This window comes from Sminthopsis crassicaudata, chromosome 4 (genome assembly GCF_048593235.1).
Source record: "Sminthopsis crassicaudata isolate SCR6 chromosome 4, ASM4859323v1, whole genome shotgun sequence".
Taxonomy (NCBI): Eukaryota; Metazoa; Chordata; class Mammalia; order Dasyuromorphia; family Dasyuridae; genus Sminthopsis; species Sminthopsis crassicaudata.
Window position 1 is genome coordinate 453,230,641 of NC_133620.1, and position 27,412 is coordinate 453,258,052.

The window sequence follows — 27,412 nt, forward strand, 5'->3', positions numbered from 1 at the left end:
ACCTATTTGCCCCCAAAGACTCCTTTTTTTTCTTATTTTTTTAATTAAAGCTTTTTATTTATAAAACATATGCATGGGTAATTTTTCAACATTGACCCTTGCAAAGCCTTGTGTTCCAAATTTTCCCTTCTTTCCCCCCACCTCCTCTCCTAGATTGCAGGTAATCCAATACATGTTAAGTGTGTTAAAATATATGTTAAATCCAATATATGTATACATATTAATACAGTTATCTTGCTATACAAGAAAAGTTGGATCAAGAAGGAAAAAAAAATCTGAGAAAGAAAACAAAATGCAAATAACAGGAGTGAAAATGCTATGTTGTGGTCCACACTCAGTCTCCACAGTCCTCTCTATGGGTGTAGACAGCTCTCTTCATCACAAGATTATTGGAACTATTCCGAGATGGATGCATTTTTAAATATAATTTTCTGCTATATCTCAACCACATAACATCTTTTTTTAATCTAAGCAAAGCAGTTCAGCAAAACCAACAGACATTGTGATTGAATGTACATGAAACATTCCACACCCATAGTCACCCATCTTTCCTCTGACAAGTGGAAAGTATGTTTTATCACCTGCTTTCCCCAGGCCAAGATTGGGCATTTGTGCAATACAGTATTACAAACACTAGAATTCATAAATGTGGACAAGTTTTATGAACCAGAAACCTCTATGCAAATGAAAGAGATTAGTATTACTGTTAGGGAAACATTTTTATGGAGATGCTACTATGGATTGCAAGTTTTAGGAGAAATAGGGACAAGTAGTTCAGGTATTTCAAAAGGAAGACGTTCCTAAGAGAGGAGAGCATAGTGAACCAAACTCCCCTGCATTGTCGGTGGATGGAAAACATGTTTCATGATCTGGGGTAAATCATTGCCAGGATCCCCAAGGACATACACTCCAATTCTCCCTTTTATAGATGAGGAAAACAGAGGAAGGATATTCAGAGAGGTAGTATTGTTGGGTCACAGGTAAGATTTAAATCCATCCAGGAAGTAATTGGTCCAGTATGGCAGGAGTGTAATTTGAAACTCCTCTGACTTCAGAACCAGAGCTCTTTCCAAAGCATCACTTAAGACAGTCCTCTAAAAATACTGCATCCTTCCAGTTGACTGTAGATTCTTTTAAAATTCCCATTGGCTATCCAATGTAACTCAGAGCAAAAGTCTTGCATGGTATACACTGGAGAGAATTTCTTTACAACTAATGGATAAAAAACCCACTTTGATCCTCCTCTGATAACTTAAGAGAGAAGATGACTGAGCATTAAAGAATTGACTCAGGTACACTTTATTTTGATGTTTACTGAAGGATTAGAAGTATAAATTTTGAAAAAGAAACTTAAAAAAGTAGTTTTATTATGCATAACCCCATTTCTTTAGAGTAGAAGCTGCTTGAGGACAGGGGTTTTTCTTTTTGTTTTAGAATCCCCACAGCATGGCATTTAATTTTTAGGAGGGGAAAAGAGAATAGATCTGTGATTTCAGTAGTATGGGGAATCACTGGTGAGAAAAGTCTCTCTGCAGATGCAGATGGACATCTGCTCTGCTGTTTACCTTGTTAGAAGGTGACTGGGTCTCTGGTTTGCCCGGAATCACATAGACAGTACTAAACAGAGATAAAACTTGAACCAAGGGTTGTTCTGAAGATGCCAGTCCCTTTCATCACACCAACTTGCTTGCTAAACAGAGATAAAACTTGAACCAAGATTGTTCTGAAGATGCCAGTCCCTTTCATCACACCAACTTGCTTGCTAAACAGAGATAAAACTTGAACCAAGATTGTTCTGAAGATGCCAGTCCCTTTCATCACACCAACTTGCCTGACATATTAGGAAAAAATACTTGTTGATTGAATGTGTGCCGAAAGAAGTAATTGCAGGCTATTTGGGCTGGAGGAAAGATGACTAGGGAATAATAAGAAATTTGTCTTCAAGTACATTAGGGGCCAATGAGTGGAAAAGATATCAGAAGTCTGCTGGTGAATAGTAGATGTAATGCTGGATTTGGGGGCAGAGTACAGGGTTCAAACCCACCTCTAATAAAGACTAGCTTTGTGATTATAGCCACTTCCCCAGTTTCCTCATCTATAAACTGGGTATAATAAGAGCTATAGTATCTATCTCAAAGGATTGTTTTTAAAACTTAATCAACAAGTATTTCTTCATTGTCTAATATGGGCCAAGCCAAGTGTACATTAAGCAATTAATGTGACTCACCTCTGACACAGTCTGACTGTGTGATCTTAGGCAAGTCACTTAGCCTCTCAGTGTTTGAGGTTCTCTCTACTTCATTTTTTTCTCATCTATAAAATGAGCATAATAATAGTGTCTATCTTCCAAGGTTGCTTTGAGGATTAAATAAGAAAATATAAAGTGCTTTGTAAATCTTTAAGCATGACATAAATACTAGTTTATTATTATTCTGTGAATGTATTTTATTATTTTGAAGACAATCAGAGTTAAGTGACTTGCTCTGGCTCCCTCAGTAAGCATCAGATTTGAGCATCTTCCACTTCATCAGCGAGCTGCCCTGGACTTGTTTTATTTATCATCTCAGTGGCTGTATTTCAACATAATTAGTTTCCTGTGTATTTTATTTTATGCATTCTAAAACATTATTCTAAAAGAGTCCATAAAAACCACTGCTCTAAGATTCTTAAGTCACAATATACTCGCCTGAATTGGTAAGAAATCCTAGTCCCTAATCCTCTGTGCCAAGCACTGTGCTCAATATTGGGGATACAAAGACAGACGTGCAATTATTCTTGCCCTCAAGGAGCCTACATTCTGTTGGGGAGACATCTCATTTTGGCTAGTCCTGTCTTATCCCTTCTCTTCCCTTTTTCTCTCACTTTCTCTCTTTCCTTTTTTCTCTGCCCCTCTTTTCCCTTCTTGCCTTTCTGTCTCTGTGGTTTTTTGGGTTTTTTTGTTTTTTTCTGTCTCTCTGTCTTTTTCCCTTCTTCCTTCTCTCCCCCCTCAGTCTTTCTTTCTGTGTGTCTCTGGCTCTGGCTCTCTGTGTATGTATGTCTCTCTGTCTTTCTCTCTCTCTCTATATATATATACACATATACATACATATATAACATATAGCAGATATAAATATATGTATAAAGTTGGATAAAGAAGGGGAAAAGCACTAATATCTGGGGAGATAAGAAGAGTTTAGAGAAGATGATGTGCATAAATCACTTTGCAAACTTTACAACAATTAGAGCTCATCAAAGGAGCTAAAATAGCTCCTTTAACTCTTCAGCTAAAATAAGTTCCCCTCTCACTGTAGTTCTTCAAACAAAGGCAGGGAGCATTTGTCCATTGTGTTGGAGAGAGATTTCTTGTGTAAGACATAGTTGGGTTGGATGCTTTCTGGGGTCCATTTCAGTTCTAAAATTCTGTGAAGTTATGGTAATAGAAGCAAGTGGGGAGGAAGAGAAAAATGTGACCTTGGGGACAAGTAATTCAGCTTATCTGACGCAGGAGCCACAGTCCAGGTTTCCTTTTTAATTACAGAGTTGCTGACTAAATGGCTGGTCAACAGCATTTCTCACAGAAAGGAGACACATTTATCTTCAGAAGTATCCATCAGCCCTTTGGTAACATTTCTTTATGTCCTTTGGAAACATTCTTTCAGATTTACAAACAACTATCTCTTTCTGACTCTCTCTTTTATCTGTCTCTTCTGTTTCTGTGTATGTGTGTTTTTTGTATTTTCTATGTCTCTGTCTGTCTCTTTCTGTGTGTATCTTTCTCTGTGTGTGTCTTTCTGTGTCTCTTGTTTCTTTCCTTCCCTCCCTTCTTTCATCTGTCTCTCTCTCCTATCCCTTTCTTTTTCCTTATTCCTTCCTCTCATTTCTCCTCCCCTCCATGTGTGTATGTATCTGTGTGAGTGGGAGAAGGGAACTTATCTTGAAAGAAAGAAACAAAAGGTTCCTGAAATCTTACCCCTGACTCCTAATTTGATTGTTAATAAGACTTAGAACTTAAAAGTACTTTTGAGATCACACAGTCTGTCTCAATTTACTAAACTGAGCCTAAGCTAGAGGAAATGGCTATTCAAGGTCACCCAGAGTGCAAACAGCAAAGCCTATTTTGAACACAAGTCCCCACAGCCAAAAGTCAAAACTCTCCAGTACCTGTACTACTCTGCCTCTTTTAAAAAACCTCTGAGTGGGATTTGTAGCAAGCCTAGTGTAGAAGTTCTTCCCATTCTTTGTGCAGAACCTTTGGCAGTGTGATAAAGCCCATGGAGCCCTTTTCAGAATGTTTTAATTTGTATAAAGATTTGCATACGCTTGTAAAAGAAATCAATGTAAGGATGCAGTTCCCGCAGAACAAGAGAAGGGAATTGTAAGGGCCCTTTGAATGGACGGGCACAGTGCAACAGGAGATTGAGACCTGGAAGTATTCTCTGTAGATATAGGACTGCCTTGTGGGTGGGATCCTGTCCATATTGAGATAGCTTCGTAATGGGTGACAACTCTCTCGCTGGTTGGTGCTGTGTGTGACCTCACTGGCCCTTTATAAGCCCACTGCAGACAGTAGTCGCTCTCTTTAACCTGGCTCCCTAGCCTGGGGCTACGTAGTCAAGCTGATAGTCAAGAGAGGTAAGGAGTTTGGTAGTGAACACATGGGTCTTCAGACTAGGTGTTCACTAGGGAGCTAACAAGTCAGGGCATTATGTGAATAGGTATAATAAAGGCTTTTAAGATTACTAGTGGCTGTTCTAGAGCATTCTACTGGTTATTAAACTATAGATTCAAGAGATCGTGTCCAGAGACTTTTGAAGGCCTCAGAGGAGGTGAGCCGGGTAGAGTTGATACTGCAAAGGTCAGTGATCAAAGGTACTCTGTTGGGCCTAGGGCAGACTAGTAATTGTAACTGCCAGGAGGGCATGTTACAAATGGCGCCTGAACGTGGACGCATCAGGAATTATCAGGTTTTGAAAATTAATATTTAATATTCAGAATTAAGATTCTGAAAGATCTGGTAGAAATGCTGCCTAGGAGGGAAGGCAGGGAGGCAATATGGATCCAGGTAACTCCAGGATCAGGCTCAAGGATACAGCTGAACATAATGCTTATATAAAGAGGTTAAAGAGCCAGATGGAAGATCTTTTAACAAAGATCACCACTGAAGAACAGCAGGAAGCTTGTAATCAAGCTCCCAGAAGGCTATCCTCACACCCATTAAATATAGCTCGGAGAGGGAGCAACCTAGAGCTAATGTGTTTGTATGACAGTATAGAGTATAAAATGTGAAAACTAGAAGTTGAGTTGAAAATAGAACGACAAACAATTAAAAAAGAGTTGCTAGAATTGCAGGTTAAACTACAGATTGAGATAGAGAAAGAAGAAAAAGCTAGGTTATTACACAAACTAGTGGCTGAAGCTAAGGAGGGAAATAAACGAACCACATGGACTTCAGTTGGAGAAATTCTTAGTGTTTTGTTGGTTTATCTCATGCATTATTGTTTTAAGGAATTTATCAATTACTCTTCCATTGAGAAGAGGTTTAGTTCTTTTTACGTGCAAAGCTCAGGTTGGATTTTAAATCAGCCTTTGGGGAATTTTCCAATTCCTCTTCCCTCAGCCCCACTTTTGTGGGCCAAGGGAGAAGAAGGAGGAAGAAAAGGAAGGGCGATAATATCATCAGCACTGTCCATTAATCCATTCAAAACTCCTGTGTCTTCATTTCAAAAGACAGGAGTAGGCTTTATGGCCCAAGGCAAAAAGGAACTGTGGTGTATTGACTATAATCAGAAAATTTTTTAAAATACAGTTCGCTTAATTTCTAAGAAACCTTACAGGGATAAGATCTTGCAGTTAGAGTGTGTGGAGTTTTATGCTTGTAAAACTGCTAGGATCGTCTTTGGAGAGTTGGAACTCCTCTTTTCTTACCTCGTGGATTTTCTACTTCCACAAGTGGGCTTGATTTCCCAACCCTCTACGAGTACTTATAAAACAGTGTTTATGTTTAGAATGGTTTGGAAAATTGCTGTTTTAATCACTAGAATAAATAGACAGTGTGTGATCTTTGACCCAGGAGGAAAAGTAATATCAGATTTATTGATTCACACTCCTGAAGTACAATTTGGTATCAGAAACTCAAACTTTGATTTTTAGGCAAAAGAATTCAGGGATATAGCTGAGTTCTTTTTTCATTAGCTGGCCACTGAAAAGGTATCAGCTCTTTTAAGAACTTCAAGAGTGAGTAAGAAAGCACTCAGATAAATATACCCTACATGTCCATTTTCAGAGTGGACCTTCAAATCATTTACAATCAGGCTGTGTTAGAGTCTTATATTTGCAAATTGTGATAACTAAAGAGGAAGCTAAGAGCATAGCAGAAGGCTACACAGCTTATCTTTCTTTCACTCTCCTATACTCCCTATAGGACAAAACTCTTATGGTTTGAAATTTAATGTTTTAAGACCAATGGACATTATGGCTTCATTCCAATCTGGAGAAGCAGCTAGACATGCAATCAACCATTTTTCCATTGTAGAAATTTCATATGCATTTAAGACAGTTTATGGATTGGCTTACAAATATTTTGCCTTTAGGTGTTTTTGCATCGAATTTGACTTTGCCCATTCCATTGGCATTTCTTATAATCCTATTAGTAAAGTCATCCCAAAATCTTCTCTTCTAAACTAGAGAAGGGAATTTTGGGATATGCATAAAATGTGGCAATACATATATGTGATTGCTTGCAATTTTTACATTTTTAAATTCTTTGCATTTTACCTTAACAATGCACTTCGGGCATACACAGAAAGTACAGCTAAGTGACAGACTGACTAACTTTTGTCAGACTTTTGTTCATCTTTTTGACAACAACTTTGTTTCCACTGTGACGTGGAAAGGCCTGGATGGCATTTGGAAAGGCCCAGGTTGGGCCCTGAGTACATTCTTTCCTAGGTGCAGATCCAGCAGCAGAGTTCATCCCCACCAGAGACATTTGTGGCCTGGGGATCCAAGAGAAGGACCAGACAACAGCCCAGAGGGACCAGCCAGATGTCAGCAGCCCTCTAGACGCTGATGGCAGCAATGTCCCTCCTGACTGTGACACCAGAGACAGCAGACAGCTCCAGTGTAGCAGCTAAAATGGACTGTTTTGGGTGATATGCAATATAAAGACTGTAAATGGACAATGGGCCTGCTTGCTCCTCCGGAGGCTACTTGCCATATGGTGGCCTAGGGAAAGGCTTTGCCCTATGCTTTCTATTGAAGGAAATTAGTGGGTGAAAAACCAACATACTCACCTGCCATTGTTATTGACACAATGTTATTGGACATGACTTTGCTTATGTGCACCTGTGAAACTAGAATTGCTCTAGGATTGTGAAAAGTGCAATACAGAATTGTGAAAATTTTTGGAAAAACTTTAAAAGTTTTTATTTAAACATATTGTTATTATGTAAATTTTCTGAATTTTAAAGACTTAAGACAATGATCCCTGAAATTACCAATGATGAGCCCAAAGGACCAACAATAAAGCATACTACCCTCTTCCTGACAAGGGGGTGACAAGCCCAAGGCACAGAATTAAACATGTATTTTTGGAAATTGCCAGAGTGTGGATTAGTTTTGTTTAACTGTGCTTATTTGCTATCTGGGTTTTGTTTTTCCATCCTCCTCCAACCCAATAGGATAGACAGTGAGTTGAGGAATAGAAATAGTATTGTCAAAAGGAAGAAAGGAAATTCAGAAGGAAAACAGATGATCAGAACAGCTTTGAAAGTAAAATATTGAATTTATTATATGCTTAAAGGGAAAAGCTACATATAAGAGAGATACATGGTTTCATAAGAATTCTTTTTTATTTACTCTATATTGTATTTATTTCATGCTTAAGTTCAGAAATTTAAAAAAAAAATTAAAAGAAACCTCACTATCAGGTCCCAATTACTCCACCTACCCACCTACTCTTTTAGCCAGAGTGGGGCTGGGTGTGACTATGGGGAAACTTAAGGAACAATTCATGATTTCACAACTCCAACACATTAGTAATCATTTATCTATCCAAATCACTGATGGAAAATTGTCATGGTGATGGGAATATTCCCAAATTCCAGAGTTCCAGGTACTTTCCTTAGATATATTCAGATTGGGTTGACTCAACAGAGCAAAAAAATCATTATTAACAACAATAATAAAACAATAAAACAACCAGGACCAGACTTTCCCTAATTTAAAGAGAAAATCAAAATGGGATTAACAGATAGTGATATTATAATTCCTGTTAATTGTCTATGATACTTTCGTATCATAAGTCAAGGTTACTGGATCTTATAAAGGTAAATAAACTCTTTCCTGATGAATAAGTTTGCTTGTGAGATCATCAGGAGAATTCCATGTCCTAGAACAAAGTCAATTCATAATTCCAGGAGGTAGGGCTAAGACATTAAATGTCTAACCTTACCTGCCAATTCTAAGCAACTTAATTAACTTTCAGGTGGCTTATCTACTTAAAATTTAATTAAGAATTAATTCATTCATTTGCATCTTACAAGAATGATTAGGGGTAGACATCCCTGGCAGTATTATTATTTCTATTTTACAGAGAAAACAAAGCTCAGAAAGGTAAAGAAATTGCCCAGTCATGCAACCAATGAGTTTCAGAGATCAGACTGGAATTTAAGTATCTTCAGAATTCAGGGCCACTTCTCAACATCATGCTAAGCTCTCAGAATCACAGAATCAAAGAATTTCAGGGTTGGAAGTGACCTCACTGGACATCTAGAGCAAAGCTTTTTAAACTTTTTCTATTCACAACCCCTTTTTGTCCAAGAAATTTTTATGTGACCCTGGGTATATAGGTATAGAAATCAAACATTTACTGGTAATAAACCATAATTTAGTGACCCCCTACATTCAGGTATGGAGTTGCAAACCACAGCTTAAAATGCTGGGATCTGGATCAGTTTATAACTAAATATAATTATATAGCTCTATAATATAAATGTGTGTTATATACATCTCACTCTATATATGTATATGTATGTGTGTGTGTATATATATATATATACATGTATATATATATATATATTTAGGAAATTCATGTAATATAAGATATATATATAAACAGATACATTAAATATATGATTAACATAATATATAATTAAATTAACTATGATATATTTAATTATATAGAACATAGTTTAATTATACCAAATTAGTTCAATAAGATATATTTATATCATTGAATTAAATAATTTTATTTAATATTTATTTTCACTATATATCTATAACCATACACACATATATACATATGTATGTATATATACATATATACATGTATGTGAATGTGTATATACATCCCTCCCAGACACATAATTGACAAGTAGTCACCCAGGTTTTGCATGAACATCTTCAGTACAGAGAAGCTAATACCGCCAATTCATCTCTTTTTCATAATACTAAATAATCCTTGTGAGCTTTTTCTGGTCTTTAAAGAGTCTTTGGATTTCTAAGCATCTCACTTTGAGAAATTCTACCTTATGGAATTGAACTGATCACTCAGAATGCTGAGTTTGGGATACAGAGATTACCCAGAAAACTAAAATCACCAACAACTACTCTAGACCAGACTGCCTTACAATCTGTCTTCCTGCCTGGATGAATTTCCTAAAGAAGAGGGAACCATAAAAAAGGAAGATTTGTCCTTGAGTACTTAGCAACAGTCCTGCTAAAATTTTATGCTATCTATTTCTTCTTTTGCTTTCCTCCATCACTGGCAGTTAGTCATTTCTACAGAGGGAAATAAAAACAGTCCTAAAATTGAAACCATTGAAGCAGCTTCTAAGGGAGAGGGGCCATTTCACCAATCAAGCCAACAAGGATTTTGAAGCAACAAGGATTTTTAAGTTTTAGGAAGTGTGCTAAGCAGTGGAGACATAAAGACAAAATTCACAGGTGAACCACAAGCAGGCTAGGACTGGATAACCATTTGTTAGGCACCTCAGTAATTTTGGGGAAAAATACAGCTACAATTTTTGCTTTTCTTAATTTTTTTTTCTGAGGCTGGGGTTAAGTGACTTGCCCAGGTCACACGGCTAGGAAGTGTTAAGTGTCTGAGATCAGATTTGAACTTGGGTCCTCCTGAATTCAGGGCTGGTGCTCTATCCATTGTGCCACCTAGCTGCCCCCTCTTTTCTTAATTTTTATTTGGTATTTATATTTTCCCCCAATTATATGTGAAAAAATTGTTAACCTTTTCAAAATTGTGAATTCCAAATTCTTTCCCTTTTTCCTTGCCCTCCTCATTGAGAAGGCAAGCAATTTGATGTAGGTTATACATGTGTAATATCTTGCAAAACATATTTATATATTAATCATATTATAAAATAAAATAGACCCAAAAAACCCAAGAAAAATAAAGGAAGTTTTCTTAAAAATATGTTTTGATCTGTATTCAGACTCCATCAATTCTTTCTCTGGGGATAGATAACATTTCTTCATCAAAAGTCCTTCAAAGTTGTCTTGGATCTTTGTGTCATTGGGAACACCTAAGTCATTCCCAGTTGATCATCTTACAATATTGCTGTTACTGTGTATAATGTTCTCTTGTTTCTTCTCATTTCACTTCACCATCAGTTCATATAAGTCTTTCTAGGTTTTTTGAGAGCATCTTACTCATCATTTCTTATAGCACAATAGCATCTCATCACAATTATATATCACAACTTGTTCAGTCCTTCCCTAATTGATATAGGTATCTCATTAGTTTCCAATTCTTTGCCACCAGAAAAGCATTGCTACAAATATTTTTGTACATATAGGTCCTTATCCTTTTTTTAAAAAAAGATTTCCTTTAAGATATAGACCTAATGATATTGCTGGGTCAAAGGATATACATCATTTTATAGCTCTTTGGGCACAATTCCAAATTATTCTACAAAAAGATTGAATCAGTTTTCAATTCTGCAAACAGTGCATTAGTGATTAGATTTTCCTATATCCCCTTCAATATTTGTTATTTTCTTTTTCTGTCCTATTAGCTAATCTAATAGTGTGAGGTAGTACCTCTGACTTGTTTTTAATTATTTTAAGTGATTCAGAACATTTTATATGGCCATAGACAGCTTTGAAAAATTTGAAAATTCATCTGAAAATTTTATATCGTTTGATCACTTGTCCACTGGGGAGTGGCTCTTATTTTTATAAATTTGACTCAGTTCTCTACAAATTTGAGAAATGAGGCCTTTATCAGAGAAACTTGTACAAGTACAAATTGAAAGAAAAGAAATTGGGATTGGTACATTCACATTGGTAAGGAATCAAGGTGAGAAAAGTTTAATGAAAGTCAGGTATTTTAGTCTAAATGTGTTCACTGAGTATATATTGACTCATAACTAATGCATAGTTCTACAAATTGTTGTATAAAAAAGATGTGCTTGTAAACAGACATTTTCTTTGACTGGCTCCATCTTATATTTGTCTTAATGTGCTCTTAAGTGAATCCTAGGATTGAGAAGGTATCAGATACAAGCAAAATGGGAATTCAATTAAACTAATGTTTATTAACTTCCCTATATAGGCTATGCCCTGTTTTAGGGAATACAATTATTTTTAAAAATCTACATAATATTCTCTGCCTTCAAAGAATGTATTATATTCCAGAGGGTAGGAATGGGGGATAGGAAGGGACACAATTTGTATCTAGATAAGTAAATACAAAATATATAGAAAGCAATAAAGTAATAATAACTGAGAAGATTAGAAAAGGCTCCTACTAAGAAGCTATTTGAGCTATGCTGTAGGAGTCAGAGCTTTTAGGAAAGGGGGATGAAAGGCAAGTAAATTCCAGATACTAATGCAAGGTGGAGGTGGAAAATGGGATGTCATGCAAGAAGGATCATACTACATTAACCTCTGAGAAGAAGCTTTGTTCAAATTCTAAGATTTCCTCTGTTTCCATTTAATCCTCCTCCTCATACCTCAAATTAGCCAAAAGAATTAGATTGGCATTAAATGATTAGCCCAACACTTCATCAACACTGACCAAAGGAAGCACATTTTAATAAAAGCAAGGAACACACATGGGACTCCACACCCAGAGGCCTTGGTATTGTCCTCTCCTTTTAGACAGGCTGCTTGATTCTTCACCTAAAATCAGAAAGAAGCACAAAGGAAAGCCAAGAATTCCATCAATGGAGAAGCTTGCACATGGAACAGGGGAACATTCTAGGTCTTCAAAGAGTGCCATATTCATCCAGTCTGGCCATTGCTTTCTCAGCTTCCATAGTAGCCAATAGTGTAACTCGTGCCCCAAAGACAAAGGGAACCTAGCACTGGGATGCAGTGTGCTCCCAGCCCTAGCTGAAGGAGTTTGACCTGGGTGTCTTCCCTCAGGGTAGGCCCTCTCAGTCATTGACACCACATAGCAATAGAAAGGCAATTTCATAAGCTAGAGATTGCTCTAAAAGAAGTGAAGTCCTAAGGCTGAAGGTGGTGTTTAGGTCTGGGCAGACTGCCAACCTAGCTTGTCCTTGCTTGTCTTACCTCACTTATATTCAGTAGGAACACTTTCAGATTCCCTTTCTCCCTCCTCCTACTCCAAGAAGGAATATTCAAGGAAAACCATCCTCTTGGATTATCAGCAGTTATAATTGTGGGGAAATGATGAGGACAGTCTGTCCAAGGGAAGTCATTCCGAAGAGAGGCTGGATTACCTACGCCAGCCTAGAATCATTCACCTAAAGGTCACCAACCTCTTCCAACCACCAGTGTAGTAGGAGGCAGAGAGAACAATAGGGGAAGTGAACCTTGGGATGGAGATAACATGACCAAGGGAAGCAGGAAGGGCAAGGAGAGCACTCTGAATGCAGGGAAAGCAAGCTGCCATAGAGAGGTATGGTTCTTTCCACTGGGATCCTGAGGCAAAGCCCCATTGTCCCACCTTAGTTAGAGCTCTGGTTACCAACTATCTTAAGTAGATGGAAAATCATTGATCCCCAAATACTTACATAGCTATACCACTTTGAGGTGTGTTGGTGTTCCTGCAAAGCTGAAAGCAAAACATAGAAAAGATTTTGCTTGTCAGAAGGAGGAGTAACTTTAATTTTAGCAATTTCATTTGATGTTTTAGTGAGATGAAACTGGAAGCTAGAGCTTCACAGAGCTAGAGCTGCAAGGAGCCTCAAAGGTTATCTGGTCCAAGCCCCTCATTTTATAGATGAGGAACCTGAAGCCAAGACAGATGAAGGGATTTCCTTACAGTCCCACAGGTAACTAAGTGGAAGAACTGGGTTTTGAAGTTAGGTCCTGTTACTTCAAGCTCAGTGTGTTCCTCCCCTTCCCCAACTGCTTCCCTCCCTTTGGAAAAGAAACAGAGAACAGAAACTTGGTCCAGCTCTGTAGAATTAGTTCTTTGACTTCCCTTAAATTATTTTGACACCTTTCCTTCCCTCCCCCATCCTAGAATTCCCAGGTACCTTCATTATCTTTTTTCTTCTTGCAATTAGTCCAAACATTATGGTTAAGATGACCACCACAGAAGCAGCAATAATGGGTTCAATGGGAATAGTGGTTTCTTTATCTATGAAAAATTCAGATATAGATCACAAAAAGGGATGAAAAGTTAGATCATGGAATGTCATATTCATATAGTCATGCACAAGCACACACACACACACACACACACACACACACACACACACACACACACACACACTTTTCATTGCTTTATTACTTGAAGGATACATGAGGTAATCGTGGGCATTCCTACCATCAGAACACATTGGACTCTTCTATGGTTCAGTAGCCTGACTTGAATTTTTGCATCAATTAGAATTAGTATCCTGGATCCAGCCTAATGATAAATCTTCCCAAATTTAAGCTAGTTTTCAGAGGACAGATACATCAACTTTAAGGAAAGTGTCTTTCCAGGTCAGTTGCCCCAGTTCTCTTTAGGCTGACACGATCTAGCAGAATTTAAGCTCTTCTTCTATAGGAACTGAGGGTCCCTTCCCTACTTTGACCATAGGACCCTAGATCAGCTCCTCTATTAAAATGAGAGTACTTTTAGGGCAGGGACTGTCTTTTGCATCCCTTGTGCTTAGCACAGTGCCTGGCACATAGAAGGCACTTAATAAATGTTTACTGATTGACTGCCTGACTCAATTTAGAAGAGATCTTAAAGGTCATTCAGTGGAACGATTGTAAAGATAAGATTCAGAGAGAAGAAGCAGCTTGCCAATACATTTTAGATCTGGGACTTGAAGCTAGCTATTTTCTCTCTACATCCAGAGTTCTTCCCATTGAATCACAATGCCTCTGGGAGGCAGACTGGAAGAAGATATTAATGCAGAAGAATTCTCTATTTTTGTCTTTGAGATGCATATGGTAGCTTGAGTACAGGATTTCTTAAACTTTCCACTCACAACTCCTTTGCTCAAGAAATTTTTGAGACCTTGGGTTTATGGGTGTACAAAATAGGTAGACAAATCAAACATTTACTGATAATAACCTTCACATTTACATACAAGACTCCCAATGGGGTCATGAACTGAAATTCAAGAAAGCAGGGCTTAGTATATTGAGGGCTGGCTTTGGAGTCTGATTGCTGTGGATTTTAATGATAAGAATTTGCCTCTGATCCCAAATGGTTCTGTGACTGAGTTCATTACCCAGGCTCCTACTATCCTGGGCAGCTTTCAAAGGCTTATAAGTTGTGGCAGAGATGTTGATCTTCATCAGGAGAGGCTGTTTCTCACTAAGAACTGCCTATTCTCATGAAATTAGAGATTTTAAAAGTACCTGTGTAGATATATTTTGTTGAGATTTACAATTTCATCAGTATAAAGAGAGCTCCTCATTAAAAAAAACTCCTAAGAGTTTATGTGATTTGCCTAGGATCACAGCCAAGATGCCTCAGAGACAGGACTTGAACTCAGGTTTTCCTGACTTTGAAGCAGTCCTCTATTCACTATCCACTATACCATCACTGCCCATAAATGACTAGCCAAATGAATAGATTTGTAGGTAGAGGGATTAATGGATGGATGGATGGATGGATGGATGGATGGATAGATAGATAGGTGGATGGATAGATGCAGAGATAGATGGATGGATGGATGGACATAGATAGTCAGGCAGATAGGAACATGACATAGTGGATATGTGGCGAACCAGAAAGACCTGGGTTCAGGTCCCATCTCTGCCCAATTATTAGCTGGGTGACTGGGAAAGTCATTTAACTTCTCTGAGCCTTAAACATCTGCATAATCAACCAGTCAACTAGCATTTATTAAGCATCAGCTATGTGCCATACATCCTGCTGGGTAATAAGGATACAAGAATAAAAATGAAACAGCTCTTATCTTTAGGAAGCTTACAGTCTATTGAGAGGTTTTTTTTTTTAAATACAAATAAGTAAACGTGATAGGTAAAATAACAGCTCTTCTCAGTAATTCAGTGATCTAAGACAATTCCCCTAGATTTGGGATAGAAAATGCTATCCACAATGGGGAGTGTCTGGAACTTATTGAGCAAGAAAGTGACATGGTCAGACCTATGCCTTGAAAATATTCATGTGGCAAATGTGTAAAGGATGGATGGGAGAGGGAAGAGACTGGTTGTAGGAATACCAATTAGAACAGTCCTGGCAAAAAGCAATGAGAGTTACAAATGAGTAGAGAGAAGGGGACAGATGAGAAAGTTTCTCAGCAGGTAAAATTGGTAAGTCTTGACAGTTAATTGGATAAGAGAGATATGATAGAGAAAAAATTAAGTATAGCTTCTATGCTGAAATCAGGGAAGCCTGAAAGAAATTAGGCAGTTATAGTTTAAGGTAGAAGATAATGAGTTCTCTTTGGGACATATGTTTGAGATATCTATGGGATCCGAATACAATCCTTCCTTTGCAACAACAACAACAACAAAATTCGGTTCTGCACACATATATTGTACCTAGGATATACTATAAAATATTTAATATGTATGGGAATGCCTGCCATCTAGGGGAGGGGGTGGAGGGAAGGGGGGGAAATTTTTGGAACAGAAGGGAGTACAAGGGATAATGTTGTAAAAAACAAAATTATCTATACATATGTACTGTCAAAGAAGATGTTATAATTATAAAAATTAATAAAAAATATAAATTTAAAAAAAAAGAAAGAGAAACCAGAACCAGAAGGTAGTTTCCAGCAAAATCAGGGCACCTATAGGATATTGGTAGATGTAATAAGAATTAGCTCTGTGGAAAAAAAAACAACAGATATCTATGGGACATAAGAATGGAGATATTCAATAAGCAAATGGAGTTGCCAGACTAATGCTCAGAAGAAAGATGTCAGCTGAATAGGTAAAGTTGAAAGTCATTTACAGAGAGACATTGGTCAAATTCTGAAGATAAGTTCACTTGGAGACAACCAGAGAAAGGAACAAAAAGAGATCTGGGGTAAACACACAAGTAGGGGATATGAAGGACATAAATGATGATCCTAGAAAGAAGACAAAGTAGAGTTGGTTGGTCAAGTAAGAAGAGAACCACACCAAATCTGAGTCACAAAAATCAGAGATGAAAAAGGATCTAGAAGAGAGTGGTCTGCAGTGGAGCATGGCAGTGAGGACTAGGAAAAGGCCATCCGATTGAGCAACAAAGAAATAGATGATGGCCTTTGAGAGAAAAGTTTCAGTCAAGTGGTGGGGAACTAAACCAGAGGATGAGGCATTCAGATTATAAATTATAGACCCATGCAATTAGCATGGGTGGCAACAGAAATCACATTCCCTTGAAATATGGTAGCGTATGTAGATCATAGTAGGAAATTGGAGAACATGCAGATATTCCTTATTCACCCTCTTTCCCAACCATTTTCCATTGGGAGGTAATATGGTACATCAGAAAGAACACTGGCTCTGGAGTTCAAATCCTGCCTCTGAAGTTCAAATTCTGCTTCTGAAAGTTACTTACCTTCATAACCTGAGACAAATCCTCTCTAGTCCTCAGATGGGATTGGATTAACTCACTCAAAAAGCACGTATTTAGGCATTATGTTTCAGGTACAATACTAGCCCATCAGGATACAGCACAAAAATCTAACACTTTTTATCTTCAATGAGTTTTTGTTCTTGTCCAATAACCTGTGAGGACTCTCTACTAGATCTATGATCCTATGATTAGACGGTCTCGGAGGTCCCTTCCAGTCCTACATTCACTCCCCTCTACCCACTATGGATAATTTTCAGGAGTAAATCAATCTAATTGCTTTCACGGCTTCTTTTCTGAAATGATATTTTCTAGGAAATTGTTCATTGGAACAACTGAGTTGTTAGCTCCCTTAGTGATCCTGGTTCTTGACCTATCCAATTTGGAAGGAGGCAAAATTCCTTTACTTTGTTGGTAGGTGGATGATTCCCTCTGCAGTTTATCTTGGAAGGGACAACTTGGGAGAATGAAGAAAGAAAAGTGGGTCCTTCTGGAAAAGTGACCAGTCTAGAAAACTGAAAACCATCCGTGATTTCTAGCTATTCCCTTCAGTCCCAGTTATTCTAGGTACCGGACATTTGGATCTCAAGTCTCTACTAAAAATCTCTGCTGGAGCAGGCATATAAAGCCGCCTTTCCATGACTGAGATCCCATTGCTTCATGGTACCTGATTTTAAACTCACATTAATGCCAGCCCACATAAAACTGGTGTTTTGTGTGATTTTTTTCCCCACCTTCATCCTGATTCTTAGAAAATAATTTCCAAATATTTGGGCAAGAGTCTATGCTCAAGATGAGATACCCAATGTACTTTTCAGTCAGTCAAGCTAGATTTCTAGCTTTTTAATTAAGCACCTAAATCTGGGTGTTATCATGGATAGAGAGCAATTGAAAGATCGATACAGAGGACTTGACTTTCTAGCCCAATATTAGCAAGAGGTTATACAACGACAGTTTATAAGGAAGGTGAGGAGGGAGGAAGGTTAGTTGCTGGGATATACAGAAATAAGAAAAAACTAGCAGGTTTGGAATATCTCCACCCAGAACAGGATCCTACACATCTGAAAGCTGGCCTGGCAACCTGCCCGACACATCAGCTTCATATTTCTTTCATGACTGAAGCATCGCCTACACCATTGCTTTTTAACCAGGTTAAATTATGTCGATGTCTAATTTTCCCACCTCTGAGTTTGGGTTTAGTTTATAATTTGCTAGGATATTACATCCTGAGGCCTTTGTAAACCTACAAAATATGGGTGAACATGGTAGTTGGAAATCTTATTGTGGAATTTCCTACTCCATTTCAACCCCAAGGGTTTCTTTGTGGCTTGGATTTGGAAGGTTTGTATCTGACAGAAATAAATCACTCTCTTTCCCAATGAAACAACTCAGGGGGTAGTTCACGACTGAAGTAGGGGATCAGTTAGCCTCTGCTCCCCATTTTGCACTTGGTCAGAGTCATGTAGTCATCCAAGACCTATGACTGAGCCAGCGAATTTCCATGCATGCTACTGATTTTGGAAAGTTGACAAAAATGCCTGAAGTGAGCAGGCACTGGAAAGATATCCGTGTATTCCATGCATGGAGTTAATGATATATCTGCTTTTGTGATGAAGGGAGAGGTTAGGCCTGTTTGACTGCACGTTCACCAGGAAAAGTGTTTTCAGTTTTGGCTCCAGTAGGTATCTCGTCTTTCCCTTTGTTCATACAAGAAATATGAGAAAGAAAAAATACATACAGTACCTCAGGTGGATTCTTTGCACAGATCATAAACCCCAAGCAAGCCAAGTTTATTTTGGAGCATTTTAACTTTTCACAGTTGTCTCTTCCACCCCACTATACTGTGATATACTGAATACCCTATGATTCAGAATCAAAGAGTAAGTAACCTAAGGTGAGATTTTGAAGGGACTGGAAAGAGCATCTGCTCTAATTCTTTCATATTTTTTGGTTTCCTTTTGCTAAGATCATGAATTCCAAGTTAGATAGGACCTCAGAGGTCAGCCAGTCCAATGCCTTTATATTATAGAGGATCAAAATTGGATCTGAGAGAAGTGCAATATCTTACCAAGGTTACACAGGGAGTGATGAGAGTCAAGGTTCTTTTATTACAAATCAAGTCGTCTTTCTCCTGCATCATGATTCCCTCCCTTTACTTCCTGTTCCTCCCTTTGCTCATGTTTCAATGACCTTGAACCTGAAAATTTCAGTGGCTACATGCTTCATTGTCCAAAGTAATTCAGAAATATTCTCCTTAACATTTCAGGCACATATTTATCTCTCTGCACTCATTTGACTTGGAGGAGAGCTTTTGGTGAAAATAGTTAGAAAGAAAGATTGAATTTTCTTAAGAAAAATTATCAGGATTTTTAGTGCCAGACACCGTTGGCTGGGTCTGTGTTTTAGTTCATGGGACTCAGTGTTTTAATTCATGGGACTCATAGAATTAAATCAGGATGGTATCTTGAAACTAACTAGTTCAATCACCTCATTTACAGATGAGGAAACTGAGGCCCAAGTGACTTACTCAAGATCACAAAGGTTCATAGGATTTAGTGGTAATAGGAACTTCAGGTTCCTGCTAATCCAACATCCTCCTTTTGTGGATCCAAAGACAGAGGCCCAAAGAAGTAAAATAATTTGTCCATCTTATAAGTGTCAGAAGCAGAATTTGAACTCAGGTCTTCTGACTTCATGGCAAGTATTCTTTCCATTATATCAGGAGAGCCAAAATCTGAACCCAATTTCTTTGCCTCCAGTTTCATTGTTCTTTTCCCTACACTTCAGAGTTAATTTTCATCATCCTTAGCTAATGTAAATGATTACCACAGCTAGGGCACCATTCTAGCTTCTCCTTAGGAAGTCTCTCATCACTTTATTATATTAGTTACCTTCAATGATCAGGTAGAAATTCATGACCTTCAAATCACTGGATGTCTTTGCGTGGCAACTGTATGTCCCATTATCGGATTTCAGGGTCTTGGAGATAGACAGTTGGAACAGCTCGCTTGTTTGATATATTTGGTGATGGTTTTTCTCCAAATTCAGGACACTGTTGTTTCTGTACCACGTCATTTGAGCCGGGGGGTTGGACTTCACATTACAGTCTAATTTTATGCTGTTTCCTTCCTTGACTGTTTGGAGGTCTTTCCCACTCAGAATAGGATCATCTGTACAGTACAATAAATTGGGTTTAGTTAGTGGGTTAGCAAGATCTAAACTCCCAATATAGTACATTGCTGACACTGCAAAGTTAGCCTTATTTTGAGGCTTTGAGGATCTTGTCCACAAAGAGTTGGAAGAGATCTCAGAGCCCATTCAGAACAGAATTTTTTCTGCATTCAGCATAACCAACAAGAAGCCATTTAGCTTTTGTTTCAAGGGGAAGCCCGCTATCCTCCATTTAATTTCTCAGTATCTCTAATTATTTGAATGGTTTTCCTTGGAAACAAATTTAAGTTTGCCTCATTTCACAATGGAAAGAGTGCTGGATTTGAAGCCAGAACAAGAACATGGGGTCATAAGATAGCCTCTATTGCAAACTTCTAGAGATGCATGAGATGGACCCAAATTCTACTGTTCCCTGGGGAACATTTGTCCCTGAAAGCTTGCAGGAGGGGCTACTGTAACACCATAGTATCTAGAGCAGGAAGAGGCCTCAGAGGCCATCAGTCCTTGTCTTAGATATCAGGCCTCCTTGATACAGCCTAAGATTTTTTTATTGACTTTAATTGACACCTTATTGACTACTATATTGCATTTTGGACTCATATTAATCTTGTAGTCTTTAATTTAAAAATAAACCAGATCTTTTTCAGATAAGATCTTGTCCAGCCATACTTCTCCCATCTTGTATTTGTGAAGCTATCTTTTTTCCAACCCAAATATGTCTTTATATTATCAATATTAAATTCCATTCTTGCTACTCTGATCAATTAATTCAACTCCAAAAGAATTTATTGTAGCCTCTCAGAGACAGACTCTGGGAAATGCAAAGACAAAAAATAAAAAGAAAAAAGAAAAGAAACAAAAATTGCCTAAAAGGAGCTTATATGCTATTGGAACTAACTTATTCTACTATAATCCATCTCCCTCCTTGGGTCTCAGTTTTCTAATCTGTAAAATGAAGGGATTGAACTAAATTATTTCTAAAATCTCTTACAGCTCTAAATCTATTGTTCTTGAATCCTTTACATTATATATAGCTCATCCAATTTTTGTAAATAACTGAAACAAACATATCATCTTTAAACTTTATGCTATGTCTATTTTTTGTCCCTGTAGGGCAGAATCAGAGGAATTGGGTTAAAATCCTTCCTTTGATTATTTCTAACTATAAGACCATGGGTAAGCCATTTGGCTTCCCTTGGACAAGATGTGCAGGAGGGATCCTTCCCACTCTACAGCTGGGTCCCAGTGCACAAGGGCTTCAACAAGCAGAAGAACTGGCTGGCTTGAATCTCCTTTCATTTCTACACCCTGTGCTCCAGATGATAGAGGAGCAAGCTGGCAACAAAGGAGGGCAGCAGGTTTGAAAAGGAGGAGGGGAAAAAACCACAAAACACAGTGTATGATTCCCCAGGAATAAGGGAGGACAGTCTGTGCTATGAATAGCTCCTTTGAAGTCTTGGCTTTTCAGAGATCTTCTGAATGTGTTTCAATTATGTCCAGCCTAACAGAAATGGCATGAAGATATTTTTTGGATGTGTGGGATGTTGCTGGGGAAAAGCAGATAGTTTCCAAATATCCTGTTTTGTGTTCTAAAAGATTATCGTGGAATGTCCTACTAGATATGCTTTATCTCTTTTTTTCCCCTTTCTTTCAAAGGTCCAACCAAATATACTTAGTCTCTTTCTTCCTTCTTTCCCTTTTGATTCCTCTCCTCTCACCTTCATTCTTCTCCTTTCTCTTTTCCCTTCCTCTTCTTTTTTTCTCCTTCCCTTCTATCTTCCTCTTTCCCTTCTTTTTTCTTCTTCCCTTCTATCTTCCTTTTCCCCTCTCCTCTTTTCCTTCCCCTTTCCTTTCCCCTTCTCCTTTTCCTTATTCCTTTCCTTCCCTTTCCAGTTCTAGATCTACAACCTAAATTAGTTCATCAGAGCCATTCTAACTAGCTGAAGCTAAGTCCTAATACAGGGGAGAGGAGAAAAGGAAATCCAAAGAATGGGGCTCTACCAGAGAGGAGGTCAAGATTGGATGGATAGCATTCTAGCTAGCCAGGGAGCAAGGTGGGGTATACTCCATACACGAGAAGGGGACTTGCAGTAAAGGGCATGAAAAGAATAAAGCCACAAGAGGAATCAAAAAGCGAATGTGGTCTAATTTAAGCATAGTACAATTGATTGTTCAATCATGACCTCATGTGGGGCTTTCTTGGCAGAGATATTGGCGTGGCTGGCCATTTCCTTCTTCGGCTCATTTTATAGATGAGGAAACTGAGGCAAACAGGGTGAAGTGACTTGCGCAGAGTCACACAACTAGTAAGTATTCGAGGCCAGATTTGAATTTAGAAAGAAGAGAATTCCTAATTTTAAGGCCAAAGCTCTCTCAATTGCACCACCTAGCTGCCCTAAACACAGCTGATTATCATGTCCTGTGCCTCTCTTAAGCAATCTTAAACCACACTGCTAGAGTCCAAGAGCAGCTTTGGGGTCTATGACATCCTACTTTTGATTTATATTGAGTTTGCAATCCATCACCACTAATCCCCCAGCTCTCTTTCAGATGAGCTGCTCCTAGGCAGCCCTCTCTCATCTTATACTTGTGATACTGCCTTTGTTGGGCCTATTCGGAAAACAGATGGTACTGCAGAAAAATATATCTCAGCTCTATTTGCTACCTGTGTGATCTTGAGCAAATCACTTCTTTGCTCTGTGACTTTCTGCTGGTTCTCATTAAATTTTATCTTGTTGGCTTTCTCCTGAGAGTCTCACCTGACTAGATCTTTGGGGATTCTGCCTCAGGCATCCAATGTATTACTTGACTTCCCAGCTTTGGGTCACTTGCAAATTTGGTAAGTCTGCCTTCTGTGGCTTCTTCCAAACATAGTCATAGATTTAGAACTCAGAAGCATCTTAAAGGGGGCATCTAGCCGAATACTTTTTAAATTTTTATTTAGTTATTTTTAACTTTAATTTTTTTAACAGAGGACACTAAAGTCTGGAGTGGTTAAATGTACAGGTCAACTATGTAGAGTCAGAATTAAAATAAAACTAAGTCCTCTGAGTCCCATAGCGCCATAGTGAATAGAGTGCCAGACCTGGAGTCAAAAAGACTCACCTTCCTAAGTTCAAATCTAACCACAGACACTTAATAGTACCCGGCAAGTCATTTAATCCTGTTTGCCTCAGTTTCCTCATCTGTAAAATGAGCTGGAGAAGGAAATGGCCAACTATTCTAGTATCTCTACCAAGAAAACTCCAAATGGTTCATGAGAGAACCTTATGAAGAGTTGAACGTGACTGAAAATGACCAAATGACAGCCTCTGATTCCATATTCATCATTCTTTCCACTACAGTACCTTTTCACATGCCATTGGTAAAAAGTTATATGACACAGAATTAAGCAGAGAGACCATGGCCTAGGCACTCCAGTGGACACCTCCTTCCAACCTGCCATTGAACCATTAGTGGCTACGGACAATTCTCAATAGTCATGATATTATAAATAGATATCATAATGTTGTTGTTGAGTCATTTTAGTTATTTTTGATTCCCATTAGAATATTATTTTATTATAATAAAGCACTCAGTGCTATGCCTAGTATATAAGCTCTATATAAAAATTTTCATTATCATTATTATTATTAATCTACTTAATTCCATCATCAGAGTCTAAATCAGCAATTGGTAAGCTACAATCTTGGGCCAAATTTGGATCACTATCTGTTTTCATACATCCCATGAACTCCTGGGTCTCACAAACAGCACACTTTTCAAATATGCAGCCAGCAGGCTTAATTATGCAATTGGAGAAGAAAGTGAGATGATTTTCTTTCTTTCTTTTCCAGTTCTGTATAAACTCAGGTGGAAATGGAGCAAAGCCCTTCCGATTCCAAACCATGATGGGACAAGGATGCTCAAAATTCTGCTTCTCATTAAGCTCTGAAACTTTTATCTGACACACAAGGGCAGCTTTCCTTTTTGGCCTGGACAGTTGTGACAGCTTCTTAATGGGTTTCCTTTTGTCAGCCAAAGTGACTTTTCTAAAGTGCAGATTCATTGCAACTCCCTCTTGACTCTGGGAGTGAATATAAACCCCTCTCTTGGGCATTTAAAATCTGGTCACAACCTGGCTCTCTAACACTTTCCTACTCATAATCATTCCACTACACATACTTTGCCACCCAGTTATTGTGTATACACAACATTCCATCTCCCACCTATGTCTATGCCTTCCATTCCTGTAATGTACTCCTTCCTCAGCTCTGCCTCTTGGAATCAGTGGCTTCCTTCACAATTCAGATTAAGTGCCACCTTGTACAGGAAGCCTTCCATGATTTCACTCTCCTTGGGCTGCTAGTTCCCTCCTTACCAAAACTAGGTTACATCCATTTGCTATACATACATAGTATTTCTATTTCAGATATATGTATTATTATCACTCCGTTCCATAGAGAGTAAGCTCTCAGAGGGCAGGAACTATATCTCTTTTGTCTTTGTATTACCAGTATCTACACAGTGCCTGATACATAGGAGGCGCTTAATAAATGCTTCTTAACTGATTGTGATTAAGTTTAGGGTTGCTTGCCACTCAACTCACAAGTGACATTCAGAGTCACTGAGATGCTTATGGATTGGTTTCGTTGCAACTTGCAGGTAAAGGTGACTCTGTTGTCATCCTCGCTGACAGGATAAATACAGATGTCACTAGAGTTGATTTTGTTTTCAGCTTTCAGGTCCACCTTCCCAGTTTCCCTGTACCAGAGTAACTCTTCATCTTGGTTGTGATTCTGAACTGCACATTTTAGAGACTCTGAAGAGCCACGCTTAGTTGTCAGGACATAGTTTTTACTGTAGTTATTCACAGTTAGGATGACATCTAGAAATACACACACACACACACAGAGAAAGAGAGAAAAATTATTATAAACAGGTATGGACCTGGAAGAGATCTTAAAAGTTCTCTAATTCAGAGGAGTCAAAATAAAATAGAGAATAGACAATGTTAATATGTGGTTTTCTAAGTCAATATGCAGCCTTCATCCTTTTTTATTTTTTTTATTTTATTTTTATTTTTTTTTAGTCAATTGGGGTTAAATGACTTGCCCACAGTCACACAGCTAGGAAGTATTAAATTGCAGCCTTCATCCTTATGTGTGCTTTAGTGACCCCTTTTCTATTCAAGTTTGTATACCACTGTAAATTTAGTTCAATTCCTATATTTATAAATGAGGAAACTGAGCAGAAAAATATCAAGTAATTTGCTCAAGGATCCAAGCTTGATCTTGACATCTGATTTAGCAATATCATTGCTATTAGTTTATCCTACACTTATAAAAAGAATTGGCTATGATTTCAGTTTTTTCCTCCCTTCTGAATAGGTATAGAGTTAAATCCTTCCCATCTTTCCTATCTTCTTCCTGTGAGGTGATATTCACTGGTCACTGTTATTTTGAACTCTACCCTTTTTCTCTCTTAGCCTCCCATTAGCCTAGGGGTGATATAATGACCCTTAGGTTCACAGCAGTTGCCTCCCATATGATTTTGTATACTTTCTATAAAATGAGAAGTTTTAGCAATATAATTGTAATAGTTAAGAACTCCCATTTAGGGATGGCTAGAATAATGCAAGTGAGAAAAACATTAATAAGGCAACCTAATTTATGATAAAGACAACAACCAGTATTGTTCCAGAGAACAGATTCTCTCCTGTTAGTAGAAATCAAATGCTGTCCAGTGTGGTTTCTGTGTCAGTTGGTATTGTTTATTTTTCTTTGTGACAAAAGAAGATCCTATGGGAGATGTCATATAAAAAATAAAAGGCATCAGTAAAACTTATTTTTTAAAAAAAGACTTTAACTTACCCATTAACCCACATGGTAGAAGTAAAATCACTAAGAAGAGTGACACATAGCTCCGCATTAGGATGTTCTTCTTCCAGGTCATCTTTAGTAATGTCAGATCTGCCAAAAAAAAAAAAAAGATTCTATATTTCATATGTGATTGGTAATCATGTAATACAATGGGCCTGTGTTTTGTGGGGTTTTTTGGACAGAACCTGTGATCCCATTGATACAGAGAACTCTCCCTTCTGTCAGGGCAGGTCAGCAACAATTCTTAAATTTGTAGTCTTTTTTTTTTGCAGGATAATTGGGGTTAAATAACCTGCGCAGGGTCACAGAGCTAGTAATTTTAAGTGTCTGAGGTCAGATTTGAACTCCTAACTTTAAGGCCAATGCTCTATCCACTGAAATTTGTAGTCTTAAAAAAGCTACCTAGTTCAGGGAAAGGTTAAGTGATTTGCCAGAATCTCAAAGCCAGTATGTTAAGATATAGGCTCAAAGGTTCATAGATTTACTGAAAGGGCCTTAGAAGCCATCTAGTCCAATCCTCCTACTTTTAATAGATGAAGAGACTGAGGTCCAAAAGGTTAAATGATGCCCAAAATCACATAGGCAGTAAAGTGGCAAAGACAGAATTCAAACCCAGATCTGTAACTCTAAATCTATCATGCTTTCTGCTGTATCACCATGAGCCCTGTGTCAGAAGGACTTTGAGTCAGTTCTTCCTGACTTTGAATCCAGTGCTCTGGACACCATATTAGACTACTAGGAAATGTCTTTTATTCAACTTTTTAAAATTCCAGCTGAGTTATCTAGGCCCACAGCTGTACAATCCAAACTACAAATTTACAGAGTATTTTCAGCATTAAGCAAGGGTGAATGTTGAAAACTATCTTGGCATGTATTTTGAAAAATAAAAGGCTATTATTAATAAAAAGAAATAGTAAGAAAAAATGAAATTAAATCTCTAGGAGGCATTGCCCTGGAGAAAATAGGAGTGAGATATAGAACAAAGATGGGAAAATAGAAATGAATACATTCTTCACTGTAGAAAAGAACCAGAATATAATTTTTAGTTATAGAGAAATAGTGCCCTATGGTATCCTTTTTCATTCCCAAGTGGGAAACTGAGATAATAGGATTATAGATTTAGAGGAACCTTAGTCCAATCACTTTATTTTACAGAGAAGAAAACTGAGGCCCAGAGAGGTAGTAATAAAAAAATCTGTCCTAAATATGATTCTAAATCTAGAGGTGTAAAAAGCATTTTCCATCCTTCAGTGGCAGAGAAATAAAGGAATATAGCACCTAGTTAGCAAAAAGAATTAAGTAGGAGGCTAAGCTTATTCTTGGTCAAGTTCTACCTTTCAACCTCTCCCTTCTCTTCCTCATTTATGTTCTTTGGATCTCCCTAAGTCTCTACCACTGTGCAAGAACAGAGGGCATGGGGAATGGCACTGGGAATTTG

At 37.9% G+C, this 27,412-nt stretch overlaps 2 protein-coding genes across 5 annotated transcripts in view; one reads left to right on the top strand and one right to left on the bottom strand.

Annotated features, from left to right (window-relative positions):
• CPD (carboxypeptidase D) overlaps nucleotides 1-27,412 on the top strand; it is a 155,692-nt gene that overhangs the window by 18,778 nt on the left and 109,502 nt on the right. The window lies entirely within an intron of this gene.
• The window catches only part of TMIGD1 (transmembrane and immunoglobulin domain containing 1), a 39,449-nt gene that overhangs the window by 4,569 nt on the left and 7,468 nt on the right, over nucleotides 1-27,412 (bottom strand). For 2 of the 4 annotated variants that reach the window (XM_074263797.1, XM_074263796.1), the window contains exons 2-7: nucleotides 25,966-26,064; nucleotides 24,702-24,980; nucleotides 19,834-20,112; nucleotides 13,446-13,549; nucleotides 12,978-13,018; nucleotides 12,006-12,117 (exon numbers count right to left, since the gene is read on the bottom strand). In XM_074263797.1, coding sequence (XP_074119898.1) covers nucleotides 12,114-12,117; nucleotides 12,978-13,018; nucleotides 13,446-13,549; nucleotides 19,834-20,112; nucleotides 24,702-24,980; nucleotides 25,966-26,047 — 789 coding nt within the window. In that variant the 5' untranslated portion in view covers nucleotides 26,048-26,064 and the 3' untranslated portion in view covers nucleotides 12,006-12,113. Of the gene's footprint in view, nucleotides 1-12,005; nucleotides 12,118-12,973; nucleotides 13,019-13,445; nucleotides 13,550-19,833; nucleotides 20,113-24,701; nucleotides 24,981-25,965; nucleotides 26,065-27,412 lie in introns of those variants that run through there. The other 2 variants (XM_074263795.1, XM_074263798.1) reach the window with 2 other exon arrangements.